We start from the raw sequence: 12,453 nt of genomic DNA on the forward strand, positions 1-12,453 counted from the left end.
AAAAAAAAAAAAAAAAAAAAAAAAAAAGATGGTAGGAATTGGCAGACTCCCGAGTGAGGAGGCAGCCCACCTTCAACATTTCATTTAGTCTTGAGCAAATGTTTGCAGCATCTGTTTCTGAAAAGTCATTTGAATTCTGGGTCCTGAGCTACTCAAAGTGGCCCTTAGGACCAGGTGCCAACTGAATGATGCATGCCTTCACAAACTCTAATAAATAACGATTCCCCCTTGATCCCCGCCAAGGTCTGTTGCAGAGACGATGTACACCTCTTCCCCAACCCCATTTCCCTCTGAGAACACCGCTAGACTGCAGTACCCAGAGGCTCTTGCAGTTACACGGAGCTGTGAGCTGAGTTGTGGCCAATGGAACGTGGTCAAAAGTTGCGTATGTCACTTCTGGGCCCGCCCATGAAAATCTCCAAAAGATCACGCATGCTCTCTCTCTCTCCAGTGGAGGATATCATCCGGTAGAAGCAGAAGACGCAGAGAGACTTCTGAGGCACTGGGGTAGGGGTCAGCAAACGTTTTCTGTAATGGGCCAGAGTGTAAATATTTTAGGCTCGTGGGCTATGCAATCTTTGTGGCAACTATTCAACTGTGTCGTAATACAAAGCCACCATAGACGATATGTAAATGAATGAGTGAGGTTGTATTCCAATAAAACTTCATACACAAAAACAGCCAGAAGGCCCAACTTGGCCCACAACTCCTGCTCTAGAAAATGAAGCCACAATACAGACAGAGCCTGGGCCCCTGAATGACTGTTTTAACAACCAAGACTACTCATTCAGAACATTGCATGCAATAAACTCTTACTATGTTAAGCCAGTGAGAGTATGGGATTTGGTAAAGCAGCTAGCATTCTTTACCTTATTTAATTATACCCACCATATTCTATTACTTCTGGTTGCCAAGTTCATGGATCAGGAAATGGACCAATGAGACAGAAAACCCAAATATTCTTCTGAAATGACCTTTGAAGTGCAGGGCTAGGGGCGGCTGGGTGGCTCAGTTGGTTGAGTGTCCATCTCTTGATTTCAGCTCAAGTTATGACTCCAAGGTCGTGAGATTGAGCCCCATGTCGGGCTCTGTGCTGAGCATGCAGCTTGCTTAAAATTCTCTTAAAATTTCCCCTCCCCCCCATGTATTCTCTCTCTCCCTCCCTCTCTCTCTCTCTCTCCCTCTCTCCCTTTCTCTCTATAAAATAAAAAAAATTTTTAAATAGAAGTATAGGGTTGGAGAGAGGTTCTCCAAAACAAGTTCTAATAAATGATGCTTCTTCTAGAACCTAGATCAGGCAAGGTTTTATGACTCAGTCAGAGCCTTGGAGGAGACCACTTTGATGGCTGAAGAGGACGATCATCTCTTTTGTGAAACCCTCTATGACTACCTTCCTCCCTTGGATGGATTGGGATGGGTTCACTGCCCCTCCTCTGTGCTCCCTGTGTTTACTGTACACATAAACTGTGTGCGGTTTTAATGATGGATAGATATCACATGTTTTGGTCTTTTCCACCAGATTATAAGCTCCAGAGGGCAAGGACAGCTTCTTGTTTCAGTCCTTACTTCCTTCTTGTTTCCCTCCTCCATCCCCCATCTCCCACTCCCCCACCTCACCCCCACAACCAGCACAGTGCTTGGCACACAGTAGGTGCATGATAAATGCACACAGTAGATACATTATAAATGCTTCTTCAGTCAGAGTGAGAACAAGAATGAATGAATGAAGACATGTGAAGGTTAAGGTCAAGATTACCTAGGCAATAGGTTGAGAAACTATATCATTTATCATCCCAACTAGGACACCTTGAAAGTGAAAGGTGGCTCTGCTATAATTACATGATGACCTCAGGCATAACTGGGACCATCTTGAGCAAAGCAGAATCAACAGCCATTGCAACAGTAGGCTTCTCTGGATCGTGGTCTCCAGAAATATAGAGTATTCTTGAAGGACATTGTTGATGTCTGATAGGTTAAGGACCTTTTAAGATTAAAAACAAACAAAAAGGAAAACTCAGGGTACAACGGAAAGGAAAGGGTGATGTGATCTGAAGTTTTTCTTGGCAGAAATCTGGGAGGATCAGCATAGCTCTCTCGTTGCGCTGTGAGTTTTCACTGATCATTTCACACTAATGCCAATCACAACAACTTGAGTTTACAGTACAGCTCATATTCACCCTTGAGCACAGTCCCAGGCATACCCACAGGAACACACACCCACACCCACACACACCCCCCACAGCTCCATCAGGACAAGTGGATCCTAAGTATTCCTGTGTGCACTCTAGCTATTCAGAGTGTGTTCAGTAAAAACCTAGCATCTCCACATTTCTACAAAACAGTCTGGAGAATTACTTTAAGAGGACCGTGTCCATTTCAGAAACATCTCTCTGAGAGGTGAATTAAATTATGATTGCAAATATTTGTGGAAAGGTTTTGGGAAAGGGTGTGTGTGTGTGTGCGCGCGCGCACATGTACATGGGCGCCTGAATATAAAACACACATCACGGTAGAAATACTGATCTGGGCTGATAATCACATGCTGACAAAATGAATCCCATTACAAAGAATAAATACGAATCCCGCCAAAGGACACAAGCGGCAGCCACGCTCTCCTGCCACACCTGACGGAAGAGATTGGGTTGGAGACGGAGACACACAGTACATGGGGATATCTAGAGCTTCAGACGGAAAGTTAGCCCATAATCTTTCCACATAAAGCACGCCATTTAGATACCCACCTACTGTTTCCTATTCTTAATAGATTACTTCTCGTTTTTGCCTGTTTTCCCTCCTTGGGTCCTGGAATATGCTTCACGGAAAATGTCCCTGCCCATGACACATTCACACGATGGCGGAGCCCCATGGAGCCTCATTCAGCCCAACTGTGTTATTTCAACCTGAATATTCCGACAGCAACCACTCCTTTCCTGTCCTGCCCTTGACAGAGCACTTGCTCATCCAGTTCTTGGATTTTAAGCCTCAAAAGAATCTGAGAGAAAGTTTAAATATTACCATCTCCGTTTCACAGAAAGAACTGGCCCCAAAAGGAGACTTGCACAGGGTCCTAGAGCTACCGTACTAGAAAACTGAGGCCGGAACTGGACCTCAAGCCTAGTTTTCTTTCAGCCATACGCTACAGCCTTGTCCACAGAAATACTGCCTGCTGTCCGCCCTAGCCACCCAGCCCCGCATCCATCAGTTAATACCTGCTAAGACCTGGGTCACAGGAGTGGAATGGCGAAGATAACAGCGTAAGATCAAAACCCCTTTGGACTTCAGCAGTGTAAACATGTCCAAACACATCTGACCAGCCATGGACTCTGGGAGCTTTCCTCACTTGCAACAATATGAGATATGTTTTATGTAGATATGTAGATATGAGGGGAAGGGCCCCCCACATCTTGGCGTGTCTACGCATCTCTTTTGGACAAGCAATGTGGTTTGGTCTAAGCACAAACAGGAGCACCTAATGTTGTGGTGCTCTTTTAAAGAGATGTGCTCCTCTACTGGAAACCGGGTGGTGAACAGTTTTCCCCGGGAATCAGAGGCACTGGGGGCAGGCAGGCAAGCAAAGGCTGAGACAAGATTCCTTGCACGGGCACCTGGGTGGCTCAGGGGAGCAAGTGGCCGACTCTTGGTCTCAGCTCAGGTCATGATCTTACGGTTCATGAGTTCGAGCCTCACATTGGATTCCACACTGACAATGCAGTCTGCTTAGAATTCTCTCTCTGTCTCTCTATCTGCTCCTCCCTCACTTGTGCTCTCTGTCTCTCAAAAATAAATAAACATTAAAAAAAATGGGGCACCTGGGCGGCTCAGTTGGTTAAGCGTCCGACTTCAGCTCAGGTCATGATCTCACAGTCCATGGGTTCGAGCCCCATGTCAGGCTCTGTGCTGACAGCTCAGAGCCTGGAGCCTGCTTCGGATTCTGTGTCTCCCTCTCTCTCTCTCTCTGCCCCTCCCCTGCTCGCTCTCTGTCTCTGTCTCTCAAAATAAATTAAAGACAAAAAAAAAAAAAAAAGACAAGTTTCTCTGCAGAGGAGGCTGAGGGGAGGACAGACAACAGTCATAAATAAGGAACCGCTGACGGTTTTGTAGATCTGTAGATGGTACCTGGGAATCATTTGCAAGCCCTGAACTGGAACACAGAACTGAGAGTGTGCTGATGCAGGACCCTGTGGCCCTAACCTACCCTCCCTCCTTGAACTCACATGACCTTGGAAATATCACTTTCTCTTTCTCTGTAAAAGAGTTCAGCTGCAAGAGCGGAATCTTCAGAAATATGGCTGACGGTGTCAGGAGGCCATCTGTAACATGAGGAGAGGTACTCCCACGTTATTTCTTCCTGCACCAAAATATTTCTTCCTACCTCCTACCATCATGGTGCCCCAAATACCCTCATTATTTGACGTTTTACATCTCAAAGGCCTTAAATATCCAAGAGTCCCACGTTAACATGTCAATTCCTTAAGAAGTCCATTTAGGAAAGAGGCATCCTCTGTAGGCTGAGGAACACTAGACTGAGAAGGCAAAGTTGCAAACCTTCCCACTTGTAGAAAGGAAGGGGACTCTGCACTTCACACACATACAATTGGCCCATGGTACCAAGGAAGGGGGGTTCCCCATATTACTGTTGAGAGTTTCTGAAAGAGGGCAGTGTGGTGTCTTAGAAGGAGATTGGGGGAAAGCAGAAGCCCGAGATCTAATCCTGGCTCTACTCTAAGCTCTCTGTGACACGTGGACAAGTCCCTTCCCTTTTCAGAGCCTCAGTCTACTCATCTGCACAAGAAAGGACTGCACTGAAGGAGTAGTCAGGTTCTGTCTGGCTGTCAGACTCTCAGAGCCAGGGAGAGGAGAAGGTCTTCGAGTAAGCCGGTGACACTTTGAGTTGGTTGTTGGCCAGTCTTGGCACAGAAGGAAGGAAGAATCCCCGAAAGGAAGCTAAGAAGAAGTTCTCCGAGGAGAAGGATCTAGAATTGGGGTGGGTCCTGGAGCAGGAAGTAGCCTGCCACAAGGGGGGGTGGGGAAGCACACCCCAGGGTATCAACTCCCTCTTATTCCCAGACTCGCTGCAAGTGGGTCTCCATTGTTAGAGCGAACACTCTGATACCAGGTGCCCGTATGGCCTTTGACCAGATGCCTGGGCTCTGCCGGGTTTCTCTTCACAGCGGCTGGATTGCTTCCAAATGAACTTATCTCAACACCAAAGACACGAGGAAAAGAGCAGAGGACTTGGATTCAGGAGACCTGAATTCTGGCCCCATCTTGCTGAGTGATCGATTTTAGGCAAGTCCTTTTATGATCCCTCATCTGGCCCTACTGGCCCTTGGATTTAATGCCAGTCCCCATTTTAGGACCCACTGTGACCTCCAAGTTTGAGGTAGTGACAGGGCTGCCTAACAAGCAAGCCCTGCTCTATTTAGCCAAGAAGACCTCTAAGTTAAACTCCGGTGGGGAGTCCAGGCCACAGTGCATCCTAAAGATGAGCCCTGTTTCCCAGAGCTCCAGGTCAGAGGCTTCTTCTATTCTGTCCCACTAGGGAATGGAGGAAGGTAGAAACACACTTGACCTTAACCTTTGCTCCTTCTTCAATTCAGGACATTAATGCTGAAAGTCTTGCTATTACATAATCGAACCCATCCACTTTACTCATGAGGATCTGAGGCCAGTGGGGGGAAGTCACTTGATTAGGTCAATGAGAAGGGACTCCAAGTCACTTCAAGGCCCGGATCCAAGGCTCTTCCTGCAGGCTTTCCGCCACACCACATTATTTGAGCCTTCATTTGACTCAAATCAGAAGGTTGGGGCCATAACCCTGGGGCTGAGATGAGCAGGAATGGGACTCCAATCCCATCCAGAGCCAATTCCAAATAACCCATCCTTCTCCAAGCCAGACCACCCCTCCCTAGGACGATCAGGGAAGTTCTAAGGAAAATCTTGGGTCAGTTGAACCCCAATCTTCACTCTTTATAGACACTGGTCCTTAAAAGCTTGACTCCTCCATCCAGGTAAATACTCTTGAGCTTTATCAGACCTATTCTCCTACTCTGACGTAAAATCACTCCTTTCCTCCTTAGCTTTTACTGAGTACTAACTAGGTGCAAGGCTCTGTGCTAAGTTTGGTGAATCAGAGGTGCCTAAAAACACATGCCTGTCCTTGGAGTCCTCAGCCAACCAGGAAGGATACAGATGATTAATAATCATGATGTAATGGGAAGAGCTCCCCCACCCTCAAACTAGACCTGCTCTTCTAGGTGAGAACTTGCCAGACCAGATCTCAGGGTAGAAGCAAGAGGGAGACCAGGTTCCTCTGGGGGCCACCACCCCACCCACCAGGAGCATTCTTGCCAGGAAGCCGTCACCTGCCCTCTGTACCTCCAGCATCATGCAGCTAGTAGATACTCATTCGCACGTAGTGGCGGAAGTTGGCATATTGATGAATGGCATGACAAATATTTATGATCGAGCATCTACCATGGATGAAATGTAGAGGTACCAAAGAAAGGGGGAAGCAAAGAAAAATTCAACTGCCCGTTTCTGTCGTCCCAAAACCAGAAATCTGGCTAGAAGCCATAAAAACTGCAGGAACATGAAAAGAGCGTGGGTTTCAGAGTCTGGACCCCTGGGTCTTGATCCCTCCTGTGTAGCCTTGGCCATGACCTCACCCCTCTATGGCTCAGTCTGCTCATCTGTAATTGGGGAACAGGGCCAGAGCATGCCCAGGGACTACAGGATTGGTGCTGACTGCTGGCTGTGTGTTCGATTGGTTTGTCCCTTAAAGTTTGGGCCTTCTTTCCTTTTAGGTGTAAGGTCTGAGCAGACCTTACATTGCTGGTACCACTGCACAGAGCCGGAGAGGGGAAGGAATGGGTGTCAAGCTGCAGGGCCTCCCGGCCATTCAAGCCACGAAAATGGTGGTTAGTCAGGATTGCTCAAATGGTGTCACCTCGGAGCAGGTGGGGGGGTGGGGAGGTGCTGGCTGGCCCCAGGCCCACGGTGGCCTGTGAACACTGAGGAACCGGGCAGGAGCAGCAAAGGCCCCAGCGGACGATAAAGCCAGACCAGATGCGGCTGTGTGCGGAACAACCTGGTGCCCCGAGTACAGAGCTCCCTGGCCCTCCGGCAGCCCTGAGCAGTTCCCCAACGTGTCAGGGTGCCCGGTCCCCACACACTCCTGGCTCTGTCATGCATCACTCGCCAGCAGACGCGAGGACCGCTGAAGCATACCACGTGGAGGAAAGAGTTCTGCTTATTAAATTACTAAATCTTGCTAGAAACGAGGGCAACTTGCTCCTAATAGAATTTTTATGTTTCTCGTGATCCTTGGCGACTCCCATGAGGTTTTTCCATCTCCAGAGTGGTGCCAGGGGTGGATTCTACCAGCCAGCTCTCTCTCCTTTGGGGAGCAGGGCCCTTGAAAGCAGCTGTGTCCCTGGGAGGGAACTGTGCTTTCTTAGTATAACAGGGCCTTTCTAATTTGTTTAAAATCCGTCCCGCTGGGGGCAGTGATGGGAAGGTCCGCTTTGGGGAGGAGCACGCGTGTATGCAGAGCGGGTGTTCTCTGAGACTCTGATCGTTGAGAGGGTAGGTAATACTATTGTTTCTTTTGTACAGTCCTACCTCTCCCTCGCTCCCGATCATCCCACAAGATACCATACGAATGAACACAGGGTGACATTTTTGCACTTGAATGCCTCCTGTGGACACTGCCTTCCTGCAATGACATCTCGTGTCGCCGGAAGTCACTCCATGTTTCTCCAGGTCGATGGCGCACTGTCGGACACAGAGGATTACTCAGGCTGGGGAAGAATGCGCCAAGCATCTCACGGCATTTAAAGTGCCATCAGGTGACGCGAAGGAGAAATGCGAGCCTCGCCTTGCAAGGAGAGGCTAAATGGGACCTCAGGTGCTCTCTGGGACGTGTGTTTCATCTACGTACTTGGGTTTGCTGTGGTCACAACACTCTTTTCCCTCCGAGTGTCAGGAGCAAATTAGTGTTCAGTTTTTGTTTTCTCCATTCAAACTTCTCTTCTTACACTAGTGATATCATCCCTGGAAGACTGAGATGTAAGAAGAGGTGAATCATGTATCACCTTCGCATCTCTTCTAGAATTACATCAGCGGGAGTTGCTGTGGGGTGTAGTGGGGATCAAAGCCAAAAAGTAGAGGGGAGGAAGGACGGAAGGGGAGGGCGCGAGGAGGGAGGGATAGAGGAAGGGAGCCAGTTCTTTCGCAGTTTGCTTTTCTTCATCCTCCTTCCTCAACCCTGAAGTCCCCCTTCCCTATTTGTAAACCAGATAGGTGGAAAAATTAGACTTTAAGGAGACAGTTGCCTTATGTTTATTGGTGGTGTTGGTTTTAATTGCCATTCCTCTGAACTTTCTGACCAGTCGCCATACCCCCATCAGTCACAGGTGAAAGCCAACCCTGGCACTGTCATGGGCACATAAACTGGTTAAGAATGAAGACGCACAGACCCCGCCCCACCACCAAGTATTAGCTGTATGGTCTTCACCCTGTGTAATGTTCTCACCAGGTTCAAAGAGCAGAGGGACTTTGCAATGTGTGAAAATAATTTGAAATGTGAAATGTAGTCATGCAGGACAGGGATGGACCACACAAGCTGCCTGCCAGTCAGGTGAGGGCTGCACGAAGGGACACTGTGAGCACCTGGGGACGGTGGGATCGGACTTTCCCGACCCTTCTCGACCTGGGGGTTTTAAATGTCATGCAGTGATGTGCATCTGAGGTTTTGTGGGAGAGGGACAGGGACTCAACCAAACCAAAATATAACAGATTCAAAGGCCTGGAGCTTGTCCTAATGCCCTTAAGAAGTGATCCCGAGTATCTTTTAGTTATTTTCCACCCACACACCCATCCACCCCTTGCCTTTCCTTTCTAAAGTTAATCTTATGCCTGAACCACTCCTGTTAATTAAGAAAATCTTTCACCCTCCCTTCCTCTATGGTTCCAACAAACTCCGGACTTCTCAGGATCTCTGGGTCTAGCTGCTCAAGACATAATTATGATTTGGGGGCTCAGTCGGTTAAGCGTCCGACTCCCATTCAGGTCATGATCTCATGGTTCATGAGTTCAAGTCCCGTGTCGGGCTCTGTGCTGACAGCTCAGAGCCTGGAGCTACTTCGCATTCTGTGTCTCCCTCTCTCTCTCTCTGCCCCTTGCCTGCTCACGCTGTCTGTCTCTCTCTCTCTCAAAAAAAAAAATTAAAAAATCAACAGTAAAAAAACTAAAAATAAATAAACAAAACATTGTTTTAAAGAAAGACATAATTATGATGAAAACAAAGCAGTGGCCTCGGGACAGCAAGGAAGGCCCGGAGTGGGATCCATTTCTGCAACACAGGAAACAGAGCCCAAAGGGGCGAAGGGAAAACATAATTTGAGGAAGGCACAGTTTTGGCAGCATCTTATTACAACTTCCAGCTGATCCGGTGTAGCCAAACCAGAGACATCTGTTTGGAGTTTAAACAGAAACAAGCACACAGAAAGCCTGCAAACCCCGAGACAAACACACACACAGCTCTGACAGTTCTTGTCTGCCTTGACCTCCACACCATTCCCCCCTCTGGGTCATGCCGGGGTGTAGAAGGGAAGGAAATCGGTCCTTCCGCCCGCCTCCCGCCCGCCCCACCTGCGCGGTGACTCATTCCCACCGCATCACAGCTCCCCAACCTTCCTCCCTCTGTCCTTGATTTCCCTCCCAGCGCCCCCACGGACACTTTCCGTAGGCCTCCAGCTGATCTTTCAGTCCCCCTGAGCTGTCTGTAAAGGAAAAGGCGAACCCCAGAAGGAGGCGGTAAGACCTCAGAAGACCTTGCACATCACTCCTCCCCTAGATAACCTCACAAGTCTGGGACTCACCCTGCATCTCCAGGAATTGACTCAGAGACACCAGAAAAGGCCCANAGAAGGCGAGGGCTGGCACGTGCCATCGCACCCACCATAGAGGAGGGCCGCAAAGGCCCCAGACTGTGGGACAGCGGGTCGTCTCCTCCGGTCACCTCCAAGCACTGCCAAGTTCAAACCCTCGTCCCCGCGGATGGACAGACAGACCCTCTAGCAGCCCAAGGGCGCAGGCACTACTTTCAGACGCTCACCTGTTCTCTTACATCGGCCTCTTTATTCTCTCCCCGCGGGACGTGCAAACAGACCAGAGCAGGGCTTCTCTTAAAAAATAACAAAATGTTTTATACACATTTCCGTATGTACAACTGAACAACATTTTACATGTCCCTTTTGCACAGCAAAAGATATAAACGTTTAGCTCTGAGAACACAGTTATGTACAAAACAGAAATGTCGAAAATACTTCACAACAGTGCAAAATATTTTACACGGTATCATGGAGGGAGATCTTTTGAGCAGAAGGAAGGTGTGTGTTTTGAGAGGAAAACTCCTTTTCCAGATATTAGACGTCTTTAACTGTAAACAAAATGCAACTTTCTTTCATTCCACTCCCCCCCCCCACCACCCCTAAACAGTTATTTGAGGAATTTGGCAGAATTTCAAGGGTCTGAGTCTGAGGCAAACAACCCAAGCTCTCGCACCAGAAAGACTGGGGCAAGGAGGTGGCATTTCCAGCCTCGAACATTGTGAGAGCAGATTTTTTTTCTTTTTAATGACACGTCAAGGACAGCCCCAGGCCGCTCCCTGTTACTGTTATTCCGGCGGGGTCGGTGGGGTGGAGAGGAAATTAACCCCCCTTCCTCGGCCCGGCCGCCCCACAAACAGGAAACTGGCCAGCAGGCACCTCTTGCCTGTAGGACTTTGCAAACTGGAGGGCCCTTCCCCCACCCCCACTCCCACCCCCACCCCAGGGTCTGCCTGCCTCTCCTTCCGTGCGGGAGTTGCCCCCTCGCACATCTCCACCAGCAACCTCAGCCCCTCTTCAAACAGCCAACGTGCTGAAGGGGAAGGGGCAGGGTAACTCCGGGCCTCAGGGGTCCCACTCCCCCGCTCCCGGGGGCGTGGGGGGTGAGAGGGGAGGAGGGCGGCGAGGAGGTTGTCCGGAAAGGCCGGTGGGGAGTCAAGGTGGGGCGCTAGGGGCGCGCAGGGGGCAGCCGGCATCTCGGCCCTAGTGGGGGTGCTCTGGGCCGGCGCTGTCGCCAGGGCCCGCCCGGTCCCCGGCGGCGGCGGCCGAGGTGGCGTCCAGGCCCCCGCCTTCGATGGAGCTCTCGCTGCCGGTGCTCTCGCCGGACAGCAGGCGCGTCACCCGCAAGTCGGCCTGCAGGCTGCGCACGTCGTTGCCGAAGCTGAGCTCGCCAAGGTCGTTAATAAGCTGCGACAGCTCGGCCTTCACGTCCGACGCGCTGCCGGGCAGCAGAGGCTGCGGCCCGGCCCCGGGGCCCACCGAGTCCCCGCCGCCCCCTAGCGCCTCCTCGCGGCCACTCTCCAGCGTGTCCAGCAAGCCCCCGCACTCCAAGTGCATGGCCACCACCAGCGCCCGCTGCGCCTCGGCCTCTTCCGCCGCCGGGTCCTCGTCCCCAGCCCGGTCCTCCTCCTCCTCCTCCTCCTCCAGGCAGCCTTCGATGTGCTCCTCTTCCTCTTCGTCCTGCAGCTCCTGCTCCTGCTGTTCGCCGAGCAAGTCCTCGGTGATGGAGCCCAGCTTGGGCGCGCTGCGGCTGCGTTCCACCGGCGGCTTGTAGCAGCAGGGTCCGTGCAGGAGCAGCTTGCGCAGCGGCACTAGAGGGATGGTGTGCGCGCCCACCAGCTCCTGCTGCTGGTGACGCGCATCGTCCCGCCGCTTGAGCCGTTTAAATTCCGCGAGTGCGTTGGCCGACGTCTGGTAGAGCAGCAGGGCCATGGCCTGCGCCTTCTCGGGCTTGGACACCAGCACCGCGTGGCAGCGCAGCATCACCGCCTTGTGCTTGAGCTCGTGCCGGTAGACCCAGGCGAAGACCTTGGGCAGCCGTGCGTCCGCCACGCAGTAGGTAACGCGGTGCAGCAGGTAGAGGTGGCCCGGGCGGCGCAGTGCGCGCTCCTCAGCGTGCACCATGCGGATGCCCTGCGCACTCACAGTCAGCTTCATCTTGGTGCCCTGACGGCCCGCCTCGCTCTTGCTCCAGATCTTGCCCACCGCTAGGTCCGTGCAGCCGTCGCCGCGCGCCTGGATGGTGGTGGCATTGCCCAGGTAGAGCACGGTGTACGTGGGGTCCTCGCTGGTGATGTGCAGCTTCTTGCGCTTGGAGCGGAACATGCTGCCCACCCGGCTGAGCGCGCCTTCGGGGCACGCCCGCGCCAGCGAGCTGAGCGCGGAGTAGTGCAGGCTCACCGCGTAGCCCTTGGGCTTGGACGCCTGCCGCGGCGGCGCTTCGGCCAGCAGCTCGAACTTGTGCTTCTTCCACGGCAGCATCTCCGGAGGGCGCCCCCGCGCAGCTGGGCGGCGGCGGAGCGCCGGGTGCGAGCCCCGCTGGGCCACCCCGCCCGGCCGG

At 51.5% G+C, this 12,453-nt stretch overlaps 1 protein-coding gene across 1 annotated transcript; it reads right to left on the reverse strand.

Moving 5' to 3' along the window:
* Positions 1–10,123: 10,123 nt before the first annotated feature.
* Positions 10,124–12,447, reverse strand: FAM43A (family with sequence similarity 43 member A). The gene has a single exon (XM_077754355.1). It carries the CDS (start codon positions 12,372–12,374, stop codon positions 11,097–11,099), a length of 1,278 nt encoding a protein of 425 aa, XP_077610481.1. The 5' UTR covers positions 12,375–12,447; the 3' UTR covers positions 10,124–11,096.
* Between the last annotated feature and the right edge of the window lie 6 nt (positions 12,448–12,453).

The sequence above is a fragment of the Crocuta crocuta genome, unplaced genomic scaffold (genome assembly GCF_008692635.1).
Source record: "Crocuta crocuta isolate KB4526 unplaced genomic scaffold, BGI_CrCroc_1.0 scaffold70, whole genome shotgun sequence".
NCBI classification, from domain to species: domain Eukaryota; kingdom Metazoa; phylum Chordata; class Mammalia; order Carnivora; family Hyaenidae; genus Crocuta; species Crocuta crocuta.

What these genes read in the sequence shown, in the direction of transcription:
- FAM43A (XM_077754355.1), bottom strand. Translation starts at nt 12,374, where the DNA reads ATGCTGCCGTGGAAGAAGCACAAGTTCGAGCTGCTGGCCGAAGCGCCG.